This window comes from Podarcis cretensis (genome assembly GCF_951804945.1).
Source record: "Podarcis cretensis genome assembly, chromosome: 14".
Classification (NCBI taxonomy): Eukaryota; Metazoa; Chordata; class Lepidosauria; order Squamata; family Lacertidae; genus Podarcis; species Podarcis cretensis.
In genome coordinates this window covers 42,093,541-42,113,052 of record NC_137183.1, presented here as the reverse complement: position 1 = coordinate 42,113,052, position 19,512 = coordinate 42,093,541, and the positions used below count along the sequence as shown (strand labels likewise).

Genomic DNA, 19,512 nt, shown 5'->3' with positions numbered 1-19,512 from the left:
TCCTTCATTGGAGCTTTTTAAGCAGAAGTTGGATGGTCATCTGTCAGTTGTGGTTCCCTGCATTGCAGGGGAGTTGAACTAGGTGGCCTTTTGGGGTGTGAAGTCCAATTCCACGATTCCATGGCGGGGATGAGAAGCACCAACGCTTCCACCCATCCAAAGAGACTGCCTGGAATGGGTGGTCCTTAGGACCCCGACGACAGACCGGGAAGACTCTCTCTCTCTCTCTCTCTCTCTCTCTCTCTCTCTCTCTCTCTCTCTCTCTCTCTCTGTGTGTGTGTGTGTGTGTGTGTGTTTATCTGTCTGTAATTCGAAGGTGGGCAGCGCCAGCCAGCATTGCGCTGCCTGGGGAAACTAATGATAAGCGCCTTAACCCTTTGCGCGACAGGCAGCTGCAGGAAAAAAGAAGATCCCTCCTCCTTCTCCTCCTCCTCCTCTACCCTCCCCTTACACCGGCTAGGAAGACCATGTGCTGCCGTCGCCGCTACTGCTGCTCCCTCCTCCAGCGACTGGCGGAGAGACAGCCCAGCGTCTTCCCCGCGACAGGTGCTGCTGCCGGCTCTCTCCCGCGGCTGATGCTGGGATGCAGAGCGTGGGGTCTGGGAGGCTGATTCTGCCCTCCATCCTTCCTGAGCGCTGCGAGGGGACCCGGGAGGTGCACGTCCAATGGAGCAAGATTACATCCACATGCACAATGGCTCTCTGCACGGCTGTGGCTTAGGATACATACCTGTCGTCTACTACAGCTTGCTTCTTTGCCTGGGGCTACCAGGTAAGGCATCACTTAATGGGGGAGAAGGAAAGAGATCGGGGTGGGGAGCGGGGAGGCTGGTCCAAGCCCCAGGACGCACCCTGGACCACTCTAGAGAGGGAGCGATTCGATGGCAGCCCATCAAAACTTGGCGCCTGGCTTTAAGTTCCTCCGTGACCAATGGCTTTCCCCTACCCAACCCCACAACAACTATGGTGACTCTTTAAGGATGTGTGGGGCAGGGGGCCAGGAGGTGGTCTGCAAAAAAGTTTTTTGGGGGGAGGGGGTCACAGTCCCTGTGCAGAGGACACAGTGGCTGGTTTCCATGAAGAAGGACTCTGCTGGGGTTCAAGTATAGGTGCCAAGGCTGAGACTTGGGGAGACCCCTCAGGAAATCCCCACTGGGGAGCCAACAACAGACAGACAAAGTAGGATGGCATCAAAGAAGCAGCCCTTTCTTGCTGTTAATCCCCCAGCAACTGGTGTTCAGTGACAGACTTCCCCTGAAGCTGGAGGTTTTGTTTAGCCGCCGTCGTGACTTTATAGCCATTGATAGGCTCGTTACCTCCGTGAATTTGTCTAGTCCTTCTTTTGTTAAGAACTCCCCGTCCCCATCCAATGCCTTCCAAACCATGTCCCGACAAGGCTAAGGTGGCTTGCAGCACACTTTTATAAAGAGTGATTCGCATAAGTCAATGGGGGCAGATCTCGCCCACAATTACAGCCTGTGCGTGCTTACAGGTTTCCTGGCATGCTGTTTTTGCCTCCCAACAAATGAGCTGTCCGTGGTGCTGACACAGCAATGACTGCTTTGAGAGAACACTTTTCTGGCTCACGGTTCAAATGCATCAACGCCGTCTGCCAGAGAAGCGGCTTGACAGTTGTTGGGTTGTTTTTTTAAAAAAAAAATGCTTGGCAGATGCAAGGGAAGTATGGGATAAGGGGGAGAGAACGATAATACTGCTCATAATACCTGTGAAAATTAGAAATGCAGACCTCCAAGACAACCTTTGCAGGTGAGCCTCATTACTTGTGAACCATTAAGATAATTCTTTAGAGAGCTAAGTCTTCTCTGAGCACAACCGCAGGAGCTTTGAAGCCTTAGAATCCCAGGGTTAAGGTCTTGTGTGTGTGAAATTGTAGTGAAATGGCTTATTCTACTGCAAACTGCCCTGTGACCCTCAAATTAAGGGCAGTATATAAATTTAATAAATAAAATAAATAATAAACAGCAAGAAGGAATATATATATATATATATATATATATATATATATATATATACACATACATATACAGGGTGCTTTTAAGTTTTGGCAGAAGAACTTCCTCTCTACTGAATAACCACACCCAGCTTCCTCCCTGGCCAATTGCACTTAGAGGTTTTCATTTCTTAAGTAAACCAAGTGGATTAATGCTCTAGAGAGAATTAGCCTTGTTAGGACAGAGGTGTTCAGTGTGAAAATGAGCCACTATGGAGAACTGGCAAAACATTTCAGCCACATCACTCAGCAAGCTCCTTGATAACCTTCCCCCTTTTCATTCTCACAACAACCCTGTGAGGTAGGTTAAAAGTGAAGAGTGGCCGGCCCAAGGTCACTCATTGTGTTTTGTTGCAGAGGGGAGATTAGAGCCCAAGGCTGCAATCCTATCTACACACTTTCCTGGGAGGTAAGTCCTATTCAACTCAATGGGCTTTACTTCTCAGTCAGATATGGATAGAATTCCACTTGCAAGCCTCTTCAGGGCAAGTCCAGCCCTTTAGCCACTACTCTGTGCTGCCTCTCCACTCATATTGTGGACAAAATAGGATTAGAGCCTCAGAAAAATCACATCATCCATTTGCCACCCCTGTGGATTTTATAACCAGATCATTTTAATAAGATCTGGTGGTCTGCTTTTTTAAAAAACACACAAAAAACAATGCTGGTGAAAAGTGCAATTCAACAGCCGCAGAAGCTAAAATTCATACAGTTAACCTGCATAAACCAGCTTCAGAGTTATAACTCGACCAGTAAACTTCCAGACATTTCATGGGGGTTGCAAAATGCAGAATGTCTTCCTTCTGAAAGAAAAAAATAGTGATTCCTTAAAATCACTGCATACCTGCCGTGAAAGAGCTTCCTATATGGGGGATGCCCTTTTCTTTTTCTATGTACATCATACTTTCCCTCCCAACCCTGTCCTCCAGTTCAATTAAGTAACATTAAGAGCACAATCCTATACATGATAGCTCAGTTGGTTGAGCATGGGACTCGTAATCTAAGGCTTGTGGGTTCGAGCCCCATATTGGGCAAGTCCTGCATTTCAGGAGGTTGGACCAGATGATCCGACTATGATTCTATGATTCTATGTCCAGTCCAATTGAGTTCAATGAGGCTTACTCTCAGGTAAGCAGATATAGGATTGCAGCCTAAATGGGTTGTTCTGAATTTTGATTTTGCTTTTTAGTAAGACTTCTTAACCACTCTTCGCCATAAAATCCCAGAGCGGCTTACAACAATGAAGCAATACGCAGTTATAACAAACAGATAAAACCATTATAATGATGGAGGAGGCAAAAGTTTTCCAAATGGAACAGGGTGGTATGAATTTGACAAGAGAAGCGGGATCCCACAAATCAAAATTCATCGACTGTCAGAGGCTAAGATAAGGAGGTGTGTGTTGGGAAAGCTGTACAATGCTTTCCCAACACATCTCCATAAGGAAGGAGTTCCACAGTATAGGAGCTGCCACAGAAAAATGTCCTCTCCCAGACCACCCTTCCCTGAGGGTGGCAGAACTACCAAAAGAGACCCCCTCTTAACACCTGAGAAGATCAGAAGGGATGGAAATGGCCTTTCAGATATTTGGGACCCAACCTTTTGAAAGCTTTGTGAGATTGTAGCAGGATTATGAGGTTCCTACTTTAGAGTACACACACCAGACAACAGTTGGATCCTTTTGAGTTGGGTCTTTCAAGTGGGGAATGGGGGAGAAGTTTGTTTGTTTGTTTGTTTGTTTGTTTGTTTGTTATTGGATTGACATACTGCCTTCCAGCCAAAGCACCCAAAGCGGTTTGCAGCTTGAACATGAGAGCAAATACCTGATATAAAACAAAGACTGACAGAATCCTCTCATGCCAAGGGGAAGATGATGGGATGTATGTTTCCTGGCATGTTCCTTTCTTCTGCCTTCCCTCAGAGTATGCAGCTCCCAGGGGAGGTAGGATAGGAAAGAGCTTATTTAAAGGCTAACCTCCCAAACTCACACTTTCTGAAACAGTGAAAGAAGCTAAACGCAGCCATCCTTAGAAACCCGTTCTTCTCTTAATTTTTGCAGCGCGGTTCTCCTGCCAAGTCATGTGTACAAAACATGCATCCACTGAGATAAAGTATCCAACTTTCAACACAGCCATGAAAATAACATGTAAAAATGTGTGTATTAGGCAAAAATCCATACTGAAATGCTGATAAATTTTCACAAGGACTTTCTCTCCCACCCCCGAGGGGATTCAGAGAATGATGTGGAACTCAGCTAATATCTGTGATGTCTAAACCACAGAGCCTAGAGCTTGCTGATCAGAAGGTCGGCGGGATGAGCTCCTGTTGCTCGGTCCCTGCTACTGCCCACCTAGCAGTTCGAAAGCACGTCAAAGTGCAAGTAGATAAATAGGTACCACTCCGGCGGGAAGGTAAACAGTGTTTCCGTGTGCTGCTCTGGTTCGCCAGAAGCGGCTTAGTCATGCTGGCCACATGACCTGGAAGCTGTACGCCAGCTCCCTCAGCCAATAAAGCGAGATGAGTGCTGCAACCCCAGAGTTGTCCGTGACTGGACCTAATGATCAGGGGTCCCTTTACCTTTATCTTTAAGTTGTTTTAAACTATTTTTAATGTTGTGTTCCGATGTTGTAACCCACCCTGGGACCTTAGAGTGAAGGGTGGCGAAATGATGATGATGATGATGTTAAGATTGGGGAAATGAGGCACTGAGAGAAACCAGAACAGACAGATTCACCCATTCCCAACTGACAGGCATGTTTTTATAGGAATACAGCCGCCTTATATTGAGTCAGAAGACAGTTTCATCTAGCTAACTACAGGCTACACTGACTGGCAGGGTTTCAGCAGCAGAGGCTCCCAGCCCCTCCATGGAGGAGCTGGGGATTGAACCTAAGACCTTCTTCATGCCAAGCAGATGCTCCACCACTGAGCTACACCCTTCCCTGGTGACCACAGAATGCTGACTATTTGGGGTGCAGGTAAAAAAAAATGGGCAGGAATGGGAGTATTGTGGAAGGGAGCATGGCTGCCTGGCTCGAGCAATGGCCAGGAGGACTCCAAGCTGCAACATTTTGTTGCAGGTTCCACTAGTCAGGCTGGGTCAGGACCTGATCCAAGGTGGGTCACAACAGGAGCATGACCACCATGCAAATATATGGCAAGAGATTAAGAAATTGGTCCCTAAAGGTTAAACTGGTCTAGAGATACCCAGTGGAAGGGAGGTGACCTTGAGGGACCTTTGCAAAGGAACCAACAGGAGGGGCATTGTTAACAGAGGGGTTTTTTTTGGGGGGGGGATTCCCAGCAATGGACCACATCAGCCAGTAGACAAACACCAGAGCACAGGCACTCTAACAGCTGCTTCCGCTGCAACTGAAGCAGACTAGACAGCCAACCTTAGCAGCTAGACCAAGTCCTGAAGATTTTGAGGAGGCTTAATTAACAACTCCCTCTCAGAAATGATATACACTCTCTAAAGTGCCTCCCCCCCTCCACAGACACACTTACAGGACCATTAAATCCAGAGTTTACAATTAGCTAGCTGCACTGCTGGTGGGTTTTCAAGATCATCAAGGTGACCTCTTGTTCTCTGCCTGTTTTGTGGATCTGGAGAGGATTTCATTATGTCAAGCGCAGCCAAACCTTCCAGAGTAGCTAAATGATGTGTTTTTAAAACACCATTCATTATAGAAAGAAAATCTGCTGCATATTGATCTGGCTGGGCAAGCAAGGCTTTGGAAGCACCGTGTCGTTTGCATCATCTTTATTTGTCAATGATTAATAGATAAAGATATATAGGAGATGCTCGCCCATGCCTAACAACATATCATTGAAATGCAAGGATGACGGCTCTGCTTACTGACTTACAAATCCTTCGCTCAATGTGGAAGCGCTGCTGTTGCAAACAATACTTTATTGGCTCTTAAGCTGCAATTGCTCATTTTGGAAGCCGGCATTGCAAATTCTGCATTGCTGAGTAGTTAATCATGCCGTTGTTACTCTGCGTATATACACTGAAATATTAAGTATGCCCCCTCTCCCTCTCTCTCCCTCCTTCCCTGCCTCTCTCTCTCTCTCTCTCTCTCTCTCTCTCTCTCTCTCCACCTCCCTCCTTTCCCATCTGGAATTGTATGCCAAGAATTCAGATGAAATGTTCCTAGAGGGGGAGAGGAAAGCAGAATGGATATGTCCACCTAGCAGATTCGCTCTGGCTATAATAGAGCATCTTTTTTCTTCAGCATCTGAGGCTGGGGGCAGGGAAGGGGAACCTCCTACAAAAGGGGAGGGTTAGGTCTGCCTCTTGGGTCTCCTCGCACACAGGAGCCAGGGTAGCTGTTGACAGAATTGATCAAGTCCACCTTAAGAAGCTGAGCGCAGGAAGTTAATAGAAAGCAATCAGACACACCATCTGTATCTGGGTGACAAGGAACATAGGAAGCTGCCTTATATTGAGGCTGGTCATTGTGTCCATCTAACATGGCAGTGGTGGCTGGTGCCCACTGGGGCTGGCAGGGCGAAAGGCAGGGAGCCCAAACAGGAGGGGGAGCCAGAGCCAATGATAGACTGAGCCAGCAAATTCTAGTGTTATCCCCATCCTCCTCTCTGCTGAATTCTGCAGCAGCAAAACTAAGGACTAAGGAGGAGGAAGCTGACAGCAACAACCACCCGCTGGAATGGTTGCAGGTGAGAAGGCAGACAAGTAAGAGCTGGCTGGGGTTTGTGGGGCAGTTCCCTGTTTTCCCCCAATGGACCAGTCTGCACTGCAACTTTACAGCAGGGTTTCAGGCAAAATGCATTCCCAGCCCTATCTGGAGATGCCAGGAATTAAATCTGGGACCTTCAGAATACAAGGCAGACGCCCTGGCACTGAGCTGCAGGCCTCCCACTCTAGTAAGGCTTGGGGAAAATGGCTGAAGAATTCCCCCTTTGTTTCTTACCACTGCAAATATCGGCTAGGTAGTTCTTCTGAAGGAACAGCAGCTTTATTGAGGCTTAAGACATGGTTGGTGCTGTGGGTTAAACCACAGAGCCTAGGACTTGCTGATCAGAAGGTCGGCAGTTCGAATCCCCGCGACGGGGTGAGCTCCTGTTGCTCAGTCCCTGCTCCTGCCAACCTAGCAGTTTGAAAGCATGTCAAAGTGCAAGTAGATAAATAGGTACCGCTCCGGCGGGAAGGTAAACGGCGTTTCTGTGCGCTGCTCTGGTTCACCAGAAGCGGCTTAGTCATGCTGGCCACATGACCTGGAAGCTGTACGCCAGCTCCCTCGGCCAATAAAGCAAGATGAGCGCTGCAACCCCAGAGTCGGCTACGACTGGACCTAGTGGTCAGGGGTCCCTTTACCTTTACCTTTAAGCTCTCATGGGCTATAGTCAGAAGGGGTGTGCAAGTATCTCTCTGTGTGATACACATGTACACACAAACACACATGCTCCCTCTCCTTGGACAACATGGGTGGCCTGTATTTCTGCAGAGGCTGAATTCATTCAATTAGGAGCAAGGGCGCGGCTAACGAAGTGATCAAAAGAGACCACAAGGATCCCACACACAACAACGCTGCATGCACTTCCACAGCCTCGATTCGGGAATGTCATCTGAGGACAGGGTTTCCATTGCTAGCCTCCACGGCTGTACATGTACAGTATGCTGAGCATGGAAGAAATGTGAGGGTTTCATTTCAGACTTGCGATAAGACAAGGACGGCTTGAGCTGCTGAGTTATTGGCAGGGAGGGTTTGTGCAGATGTGCTGGGGAACAGGACATTTATCTAAGGCAGGGGTGGGCAGATGGTAGATCTGGTCCGGCTAGTAAATTGCTGGGTGATCTGCATCGGTGAAAGGTTTCTGGCTTCCAGTCACACACAGCAACAGCCAAAGCCTCTCTCCACCACCCTTAAACTGGGAAGCTGGAAATCTCGGACGTAGATTTCAATGTGCATTTGCAGGTTGTCTCACTGTATGAAAGGGGCCATAGCTCAGCGGTAGAACATCTCACATGCATGCCAAAAGCACCAAACTCAATCCCTAGCATCTCCAAGTAAAACAAATACAGTGGTACCTTGGGTTAAGTACTTAATTCGTTCCGGAGGTCCATACTTAACCTGAAACTGTTCTTAACCTGAAGCACCACTTTAGCTAATGGGGCCTCCTGCTGCTGCCGTGCCGCCAGAGCACAATTTCTCTTCTCATCCTGAAGCAAAGTTCTTAACCTGAAGCACGATTTCTGGGTTAGTGGAGTCTGTAACCTGAAGCGTATGTAACCTCAAGCATATGTAACCTGAAGTGTATGTAACCTGAGGTACCACTGTATAGAGAGATTAGACAAATATATGGAGGACAATGGCTACTAGCCATGATGACTATGTTCATCAGAGGCAGTAATGCTTCTGAATGCCAGTTGCTAGAAACCTCAAGAAACGAGAGAGTTCTTGTGCTCAGGTCCTGCTTGTGGTTGGCTCCTGTGAGAACAGGATGCTGGACTGAATGGGCCATTAGCCAGATCCACCAGGGCTCTTCTCATGTTTTAAACAAACTACAGCTCCCAGAATTCCTTGGAGGAATCCATGACTGTTTAAAGTGGTGCCATCATCCTTTAAATGTATGGTGTGAATGTGGCGGTATATAGGCACTTGGATAATGAGTTCACCGCCAGTATATAGGAGATGAAAGAGAGAGGATGCTAATGTTTCTCTCTGTCTGCTTTCTCTGTGTGGCAGCCAAAATGGAGGTAAGTGATGGGGAAAGCTTTGCCTGATGAATTTCTGCCTGTCAGAGAAGAGCAGAAGCCTTGGGTTGCAGGACTGACAGATATTGAAAAGCAATTTATTATTCCTTCACATCAAGCAGGGCTTGTGAAAATTGTGCCAAATGATAATGCTCTGAGGCTCAGAAAGAGGGACAAATGACGGCTTATGTGGTTAAAGTGAGATAGTGTCTATTTTTGTTGCAAGGGTAAAAGATCCATAAAAATGGCTCGGAGGGAGGTTAAAAAAGTAGCAGGTGGCAGGAAGGAGTATGCATTAAAGACACTTAGCCCTGGTCAATACCATGAGTCTGGCAAGAGTGTCTGCTAAGCTGCCACTGTTTTAAAATACAATTTCCAGGGGGTGGAAGAGCTGTGGCGGCAGATGCTGTTTAATTTCAGGCAGCAGGGAAACAGCAGCACATTGGGCACAACTTGGAAGTAGCCTGTGGTCTCGAGCTTTGAGTTTCTGCAAGGAGGTGCCCGCTGATTGTTTTGCTAAGCCAAGGTCAGAGCTGAAATGAGCGCGGCACATGATATTGGAAGTACAGCCATTTTGCACAGTAATAACAACCTTGAAGAAGTCTTATGTCCAACAGGCATGCCTGGATTCCTCGCACTGCATGGTAGCAGCACATAGATGGACAGAATGTGCTCGTGGGAAGTAATCCCCATGAGGATCATTCAAATGAGATGGGTTTGTTGAACCTGGAGAAGAGAAGGCTTAAGGGGAGACACACCAGATGCCTTCAAATATCTGAAAGGCTGTCACATGGAGGAAGCAGACTTCTTCTCCATGCACCTCTGTGTTGCTCAGAGTGCAGGATTAGAGCCAATAGGTGGGGGCTGCAAGGAGAAGATTTTGGCTAAATGTTAGTAGGAGGTTCCTAACTGTAAGAACTGTTCAACGGTGGTATGGACTGCCTAAGGAGGTGGTGGGCTCTTCTTTGCTGGAGGTATTTAAGCAGAGATGGGGCAGCTTCTGGGATGCTGTTGTTCCAACATACCTGCATTGAGCAGGTAGTTGATATCGATCCTTTGGCCTGCCAGACATCCTTTGTCTACAGTTTACATAATCTGGCCACTGGCCATGTTGGTTGCTGGAGGGCCACAGGTTTCCCATCCCTGGATGAGGTAAGAACATTAGAAGAGCCTAATGGATCAGGCCAAAGGTCCATAGAGTCCAGCATTGTGTTCTCATAGTGTCTATTGAAAGCTCATGAGTAGGATCTGAGTACAGTAGCACATATGGAGGGCTTGCTGTCTCTGCAAATTTCAATGGTATTCACTGGGTTGTTTTAGAATTTTCCTACTTTAAGCATTTCCCTCCTTGAAATAAAATTGCATGTCTGCCAAAACTGAGGTTCCCCCAAATCAGTTCATCCCTGCCTCTTGTGCTTTAGTGACCTTTAGCTTCCATGCCTGGGCATTGGAAACAGAAGGAATGGTTAGTAGCATAGCTGATTTTTTTAATTATTTTTTTTTGCCCTATTGCAGGTCTATCTGATTAACAGAACCTACATAGATTGCACACAAACACACCCCCCCAATGTTCTAAAAGGCATTGTTTGGTGCAAGGTTTTGCTGCAAACAGTGATGGATTGTGATCCAACTTGGGAAAGGAAAGATGACCTCGGGACTTGGATCAGGGATGGAGGACAGGTTGGATGAGTCAGTTGTTTGGCAGCCAACTTTTTCCTTCCCTTGCCTTGGGCACTGTTATATATCTGCATGGCAAGCTCATCAATTAACAACAAAAGCGCTGGGTAATTCCCTCCCCTCTTTTGTATGAGATGCTCAAGCTGCAACAGAGAACGAAGCCAGGACTCCGCTAGATGAGTGCTTCTCAAACTATCTGAGGGCAAAAAAAATATTACCAATGTGCCAGGGACTGGTGCTACATTTGGTCCCTGAACTGTCCCACCCAAACTGGGCTGTGGTGGAGTCGCTGCAGACTAGCACCCAATGGCCTGTGGACCAGCACTGGTCTGCAGGCCAGGACTTTGAGTATCACAGTTCTAGATGGCCTGCTTATTGAGCATTTATCCTGATTTGCTTGCACAAAGCTTCCAGGGAGGTGAGGGCAGAGGAGAAATTCAGTTCAGTTCACCTTTAAAGGTGAACCTTCCTAACTTGCCCTGGCAATATGTAAACTCAAAACACCCCAGTCCTCCAGAATTCACACTTCTTGGGATTTTGCAATGCAAATCTCTCACTGAGCTGTCAAAAAATTGCATGTGCTTGGGTTAAGTATGCATATATATGCCTATATGCACTTTAAAAATGCAATATATTAGGGGAGATTGCTTTGCAAAAGTATGTATCAATTAGGCAAAATGACATACAAAAACTGTGTATATGAGGAGAAATATTTGCTTTAAATGCTGATGAATTTTCATGGGGGCTTGCTTTTTTAAAGAAAAAAATGCAAACTGATGTGGAAGAGCTGGATTTAATATTGGAAAAATGTTGTAGTAGTAATTTTAATTGTTTAGCTATAAGGCATAACAACAATAACAACCGTACAGAATTGAACCACAAATCTGGCTCTTAATTTCCTGACTCCAACACAAACAGAGAAACACACAAAGTAACATGGTTTTACAGCAAACAAACAAAAAAAACCCCCACATGAACTCACTTGGTGTAACACAATTCTTATTGTGGCTACACTCGGACAGATTTTTTTTCTTCATGGCGAGCTTTAGAAAAAGAACACCGGGTAATATACTCCTCTATTGCTGTTTTGCAGAACGCAGAGTAATTTCTTATAGCAGCCATCAAGAAAGGCAGAGGGCATAACACTAGGGCTTTGTTCTGTGAAAGCAATTCTACATGAAGCCCTAGCAATTAACTTCAAATAGTTAGCTGCCCTGATGGTCTGTCTAAATACATGGATTCATTGGGAAAATGAGAAACTGAGAGAAACCAAAACTGACACATTGCTGCATCTAAACACTGTTGAACAGCTCTTACCACCAGAAAGCTCTTCCTAACATTTAGTCGGAATCTCCTTTCTTATCCTTCAGAGCCATTGGTTCAGGTCCTACCCTCCAGAGCAGCAGAAAACAAACTTGCTCTATCTTCCATGCGACAACCTTTTAGATATTTGAAGATAGCTATCATATCTCCTCCCAGTTCTCCTCTTTTCCAGGGTAAACATACCCAGCTCCTTCAACCATTGCTCATAAGGCTTGGTTTCCAGACCCTTGATCATCTTGTTTGCCCTCCTCTGCAGACATTCCTGCTTGTCAACATCCTCCTTAAACTGTGATGGCCTCTGTAGACTATATCCTTTATTGAAAATACATTCTGATTTGTTTGTGGGGCATATATGCATCTTTCACCCCACACTTCTCAATGCATTTCCCTATCTGCAAAAAGGCCCATTGGCTTGCTTCTCAAAGGGGATTTGTTGTGCTAGGGTGACAAGACTGGTTTGACCCGCTTTAATTGCACAGACCTAACTTTCCAGCATGCACTTGAATTCCTCTTGCAAAATACCAATGGTCTCCAGGCACTATTCTTCTTCACTCAGACAGTAGGAAACAGGCAGCTCTTGTGCATCTCAGACCATCACCTCCTGGCAAATAGAAGGGGAAGAAATGGAGGCAGTGAGAGATTTTACTTTCTTGGGCTCCATGATCACTGCAGATGGTGACAGCAGCCACGAAATTAAAAGACGCCTGCTTCTTGGGAGAAGGGCAATGACAGGCCTAGACAGCATCTTGAGAAGTAGAGACATCACCTTGCCAACAAAGGTCCGTATAGTTAAAGCTATGGTTTTCCCAGTAGTGATGTATGGAAGTGAGAGCTGGACCATAAAGAAGGCTGATCGCCGAAGAATTGATGCTTTTGAATTATGGTGCTGGAGGAGACTCTTGAGAGTCCCATGGACTGCAAGAAGATCAAACCTCTCCATTCTGAAGGAAATCAGCCCTGAGTGCTCACTGGAAGGACAGATTGTGAAGCTGAGGCTCCAGTACTTTGGCCACCTCATGAGAAGAGAAGACTCCCTGGAGAAGACCCTGATGTTGGGAAAGATGGAGGGCACAAGGAGAAGGAGGCGACAGAGGACAAGATGGTTGGATAGTGTTTTCGAGGTTACCAGCATGAGTCTGACCAAGCTGCGGTGGGCAGTGGAGGACAGGAGTGCCTGGCGTTCTCTGGTCCATGGGGTCACGAAGAGTCGGACACGACTAAACGACTAAACAACAACAAATCTGCATATGATTGGTGGGAGAAAGGTGCATCATTTCCATTTGCAGAACAAAAATGCAATAAGGAGTGCTCTCTGTTCCTTTTGATGAGTGGAGGAAACTGCCGGCTATCTGCCAGCAGTCTGCCTGTGTTCATCCTTAGAGGGCATGCATCACACACTCGATTGCAGAGTGAAGAGAACAAGACCAGGCAATAGCTCATACCTGAAATTTGTGGTATTTCAAGAGAGTCACACTGACATTTGCCTCTGGCAGGCGGCACCCATTCTGAAAACATGGGCTTACTTTGCTTGTTGAGGATTGATGCCTCAGAAGGGATCGCAAAAGATCACAGACTTCTTGGGACAACGGGATAAACAGCCATCTTTGCCTAGGGATCTCACTAAATTCACGTTGTTGTTTAGTCGTGTCCGACTCTTTGTGACCCCTTGGACCAGAGCACGCCAGGCACTCCTGTCTTCCACTGCCTCCCGCAGTTTGGTCAAACTCATGCTGGTAGCTTTGCGAACACTGTCCAACCATCTCGTCCTCTGTCGTCCCCTTCTCCTTGTGCCCTCAATCTTTCCCAGCATCAGGGTCTTTTCCAGGGAGTCTTCTCTTCTCATGAGATGGCCAAAGTATTGGAGCCTCAGCTGCAGGATCTGTCCTTCCAGTGAGCACTCAGGGCTGATTTCCTTCAGAATGGAGAGGTTTGATCTTCTTGCAGTCCATGGGACTCTCAAGAGTCTCCTCCAGCTCCATAATTCAAAAGCATCAATTCTTCGGCAATCAGCCTTCTTTATGGTCCAGCTCTCACTTCCATACATCACTACTGTGAAATCCATAGCTTTCACTATATGGACCTTTGTTGGCAAGGTGATGTCAGAGACAGAAATATAAGAGGCTGCCTTGCTCCAGGTTAGACAATTAGGGTTCACACAACTTTCTTTGATGGAACGTAAGAGGCATCTTTGCCCCAGGTTAGACTACTTGCCCACCTATCCCGAAATTGTCTCCTGCAGGTCAGGGTCAGGGCCCAAGTTAGTGGAGTTTGCAGCAAGTGTCAGGCAAGAGGCAAGGTCAGAGCAGTCCATGGTCAGGTTTGGCTGAGACAGGAGATCCAGTAGTATGCCGAGCACAGAGTTGGTATATTAACTTTGTGGTTCTATATACTGATTTGCTTGCTTGCTTTTTGTTGGCTTCTTCAATAGTTAAAGAAACCCGTGGCAAACTACAAAGCCAGCTATATCAGAATCACCAATAAGACACATCTAAAAATGAATATATTGTGACTGTGTTTTTTTATTTTAAAAAAATGTTTTCTTTTGTAGTGTCTGTGGACCTGGATTGAGCTAAAATGGATCTCCAGACCTAATGCCAGAAGAGTTAGTGCAAGAAGCTTATGCCCTGGATTCTAGCGAGCCTTATCTCTCCCTTATCTTAATGACAAGTCTCTGGGCTTATTTGTTTTATCTATTTGTTTTATAGATGTTTATCTAGCTTTTCAGAAGACTTTTCTCACCAAGTGGCAAATGTAACACACTTTAATGAAACAAAAAAGCACAGTTTAAAACTTAACACCAACCTTAACAATAACCAACACACACACAAAAACCACCACTATTCACCAAGCACAGTCATGAAAAAAAACCACACAATTTCAGCAGTGTGGTGTAGTGGTTAGAGTGGCAGACCAGGGTTCAAATCCCAACTTGGCCATGATGTTCACTGGTGACCTTGATCCAGTCACTGCCTCTCAGCCTAACCTACCTCACTGGGTTGTTGTGGGGGGTTAAATGAGGAGGGGGAGAAGCATGTGTACCACCTTGGGTTTGCAGAAAAAAGGTGAGCTATTAATGCAACAAATAAATTCATTCCAATTAAAATCAGTCTACAAAACATCAGTCCAGGGATGAGGCCTGCCTGAGCCCCCTTGGAAGTTGGGTTGGGATGGGGGAGAAATTTGGTTCAGTTTGCACCCAAAGGTGCATACAATCTCATCTCCCCATCTCTGTTAAGAAACAGACAGCTACAATTCTGCCCGGTGGTAGCTATTAGACCAAGCAGATCTAATAGCAAAAATGTGTTAGCTTGAGTGTTGAGAGATGGATTATGAGCAGCAATTGAAAGGATTTCCTTTAGCAAAGCGATGGTGCTCAACTACCAAGACATGCAGCTTTTTATTGGCAAATTACAGTGGAACCTCAGGTTGCGAACATGATCCATGCAGGAGGCACGTTCGCAACCCGCAGCATTCTCAACCCACAGCGCTGCGTCTGTGCACACACGGATCGCGATTCGGCACTTCTGCACATGCGCAAAGCACAATTTAGTGTTTCTGCGCATGTGTGAGCACCAAAACCCGGAAGTAACCTGTTCTGGTATTTCTGGGTTCGGCACGGTGCGCAACTCGAAAACACGTAACCTGAAGTGTCTGTAACCCAAGCTACCACTGTATCTCACAATCCATTTAAGCACCAAAAACCCATTTTCAAAGCTGAGTAGGAGCTGCTTCTGATGTAACAGTGAGCAAGAAGCTTAACGATGGAATCGTAGAAGTGGAGAGTTGTAAGATACACCAAGGGTCATGTAGTCCAACCCCTTACAGTGCAGGAATCACAGCTAAAGCATCCTGGACAGAGGGCCACCCAACCTCTGTTCAAAAACCTCCAATGAAGGAGAGTCCACCACCTTCTGAAGGAGTCTGTTCCACCGCTGAACAGCTCTTGCCATCAGAAAGTTCTTACTAATGTTTAATTGGAATCTCCTTTCTTGTAAATTGACTCTATTGGTTCAGCTCCTACCCTCTGGAGCAGCAGAAAGCAAGCTCCATCTTGGGAATATCTCAAGAGGCATCCAAATACATAGAGACATGCAGACTGATGGAGAAACAACTATCCAAAATATATTATGGACTATATTTCTGGGAAATGAAGCTTAAAGCGGCATTTAGAAATCTAAGAGGAAGAGCGGTAAATGTCAGGCCATAAGTGGCAAATAATATGCATTCAAGCTTTCACTAGAAGGTGCATATAAGGATATCATTTCTGTTGCTTCCATCATTTCCCTTGCTTCTTATTCAGAGGAATCCTCCTAATTATTCTTGATTGCCTTTTCAAGGCCAATCAGCACGATCTGGAGTTTAACATTAAATGTGGCGCATTTAGCTCCGCAGAAGTACTAATTGCTGTACACATATAAAAATGTCAATACTTGGCAGCGTGCGCTGTTGGTAAACCAAACCTCTGCGCTTTTGTTCATGCACTAATTAAATGGGCTTCGGCAAGTGTGGGTGGGTAGAGTTTTGCATGAGGCTGAGCCAGCACGTTTTGCGGGGAGGATGGCATTAAATCAGGGCTCAATTAAAGAGTGTGTTCTGAAGGACCGTGTCCTGGATCCATGAAACACATCTCCTCATCTTCCAACACTGAGATTAGAAAACCTGTGGCCCTCCCATTGTTGTTGGACTACAACTCCCATCAGCCCCTGCCAGCATGATCAAAGATGATGGAGATTGTAGTTCAGCAGCATCTGGAGGGCACCCGTTTCCTCACCTCTGATTTTGATTCGTAGACAAGTGCGTCCATGTTTTATTCCAAATCTCTTTACATCAGACCCCATCCCTGAAATTAGGGATGCCAACCTCTGCTTGGAAAAGGACTCATGGGCAGGCAGGTGGGGGCTGAGGGCAGACTGGGGGGGCGGGCAGAACCCCATCAGCTGCATTGGACCAGCCTCCATTTCTCCTGTAAAGCTAACAAAACTCTCCTATCTCTCTCCCTCCCTTCAGCTAACATTTTGACCGTCATCATTTTGTCCCAGCTGGTGGCACGCAGGCAGAAGTCCTCCTACAATTACCTTTTGGCTCTGGCAGCCGCTGACCTGCTGGTGCTCTTCTTCATTGTCTTTGTTGACTTTTTATTGGAAGACTTCATATTGAAAAAGCAAATGCCAGAGGTCCTGGACAAAATCATCGAGGTCTTGGAATTTTCATCCATCCACACGTCCATTTGGATTACTGTGCCGCTGACCATTGACCGCTACATTGCTGTCTGCCACCCTCTCAAGTATCACACGGTTTCTTACCCAGCCCGCACTCGGAAAGTCATTGTCAGCGTTTATATCATTTGCTTTCTGACCAGCATCCCTTACTACTGGTGGCCCAATATTTGGAAAGAAGACTACACAAGCACACTGGTCCATCACATCCTCATCTGGATCCATTGCTTCACGGTCTACTTGGTGCCCTGCTCCATCTTCTTCATCTTAAATTCCATCATCGTGTGCAAGCTTCGCCAGAAGTGCAATTTCCGCCTGAGAGGCTATTCCACTGGGAAAACCACCGCCATCTTGTTTACCATCACCTCCATTTTCGCCATCCTTTGGGCGCCCAGGATTATCATGATCCTCTATCACCTTTACGTCTCACCAATACACAACAGCTGGTCAGTCCACATTGTCTCAGATGTTGCCAACATGCTGGCGCTCCTGAACACGGCCATCAATTTTTTCCTGTACTGTTTCATCAGCAAGCGCTTCCGCACAATGGCAGCCACAACGCTCAAGGCTTTCTTTAAGTGCCAGAAGCAACCTGTCCAATTCTACACAAACCATAACTTTTCCATAACTAGCAGTCCCTGGATATCTCCAGCCAACTCCCACTGTATCAAAATGCTGGTTTACCAATACGATAAGAATGGAAAGCCTATAAAGATATCGCCATGATCGTCACCCAAAAGGTTTCCCAGTGGAGGAAAGTTCTTTTCAAGCGGTTATGTCAATGGGCTGCAACTGCCGGAGGAGCAATGGTCACTGCTAAGAGTGGCTGTTGGATTTAATTTCTCTCCCAGAGTCAGGAGAGTTGGCTAGAACTGTTAACAGGAGCCTTTGATATCGGGGAGACAGAAAGAGGCAACGAAGCAGGCTACATCTCCTACGGGGCCTTGAAAAAAGAGGCTTTCAGAAGTGGCAATTAGATGTCTGAGCACTGATGCCATGGAACATTGTTGGTGATAATAAGCCACTGTGAAGTGTACCTGAATGAACTTATGTTCTAACCAAACATACACATGTACTGAACGTTTTCTCTCTCTATATATACATATATAAATATATATTTGATGAGGTTATTTACATTATCTGCCCTTGCTTGGTTGTTGTTTTTTGTTTACAAATTGTCATGGAGTCCTACCACATGGATTATTCCAATGTTGAAGACAAGAAGCGATCCAACTGCAAAGTATTGATTTGTATGGTGGCTCAATGTGTCTTTTTAGGTTCTCTGGAGGAATGACACAGAACTGGAAGAAGCCATCCTGTGGCCCACAAGGCAACATGAGAGCTGTAACTTATTCTTTTCAGTACAAGTGCTGTGTTTCATGGAATAGTTGAGCACATTGTGCCAAGAGCAAGGAAGGGATTTCTTGAGCAGAGAACAAAAATAACATATTTGAGCATCTTTTTTTTAAAAGAACCTTTTTTGAAAATTCCATATTGAAGCTCACTAGGTGCTTTGATCCCTGGGCGATGCTGAATTATTTTGTGATCTATATGGAGACAATAAATCTCACAGAAGCCCGAGAAGACAGCAAGACTTTCTTGAGTGGGCTCCTAATGGTTATTTGTACATTTGAAAAAAAAACAACAACACCATGAATGTATGGAGAATGGGGTGCTTTTTGTTTTTTTATGAGCTCCAGAATTAAATCATTCATCTTTCAGAGTTACCTCTCCCTCCCGCTAAAAGGGGTTCGGAAGTAACATCCAAGAGACCTCATAGCGTAACAATGACCAAGAAAGAATCACATTCTTTTGGCAGTATGGTTAGAACATTTTTAAATAAGCAAGTCCTTCAGAAGCCCAGCTTCAAAAGCATATGACAAATGACACCAGAGTTTCTGAGATATTTGGGAAACGGTTGAGGGGAAAGTGTACTTCACTGCTTGCTGCTGAATAACTGTGTTGGTCAGTTAACTCTGGCCGTATAGTACAGGGAATGTAACTCCTGGTGTGCTAAGCACCATCGTAGGTGCGGGATTTCAGCAGACCTTCGCACATGGGACTGCATTGTTTCCTCACATGTCTCAGTCACCTTGTTCATTGCTAGCCCAGTTCTTCCGTCTGTTGCTTTCAGGAACAGGAATATGAACCCCATGACAAAGAGTTGTGGAAGTGCATTGCTGGGGGCTGTGTGATATGCAGAGTCCACATTGCCAATCGGCAGCTATAAAGAAAGGATGTATTTGCAACCTTTTTGCAAAGGTGTATTATTATTATTATTATTATTATTATTATTAATTAACTGAATTTAGGGAAGCGTTTAATATATGATGAATTATTGTATTTTAATGTTTTGTTGGAAGCCGCCCAGAGTGGCTGGGGAAGCCCAGCCAGATGGGCGGGATATAAATAATAAATTATTATTATAATTATTATTCAATACCGCCCTTCATCTGAAGATCTCAGGGCGGTTTTCAATCTAAAAATAAAACAATGCATTCACATAATAACAAACATAAACAATAACAAACAAACACACACACACAGTTTAAAAGGCCATTGAT

The 19,512-nt window shown here is 45.7% G+C and overlaps 1 protein-coding gene across 1 annotated transcript; it reads left to right on the top strand.

Moving 5' to 3' along the window:
- The first annotated feature begins 332 nt into the window (after nt 1-332).
- On the top strand, nt 333-19,239 carry GPR139 (G protein-coupled receptor 139). Its single transcript, XM_079953972.1, has 2 exons — nt 333-772; nt 16,740-19,239. The coding sequence occupies exons 1-2, from the start codon at nt 667-669 to the stop codon at nt 17,672-17,674; spliced, it is 1,041 nt and encodes a 346-aa protein (XP_079810098.1). The 5' UTR covers nt 333-666; the 3' UTR covers nt 17,675-19,239.
- Nucleotides 19,240-19,512: the final 273 nt, after the last annotated feature.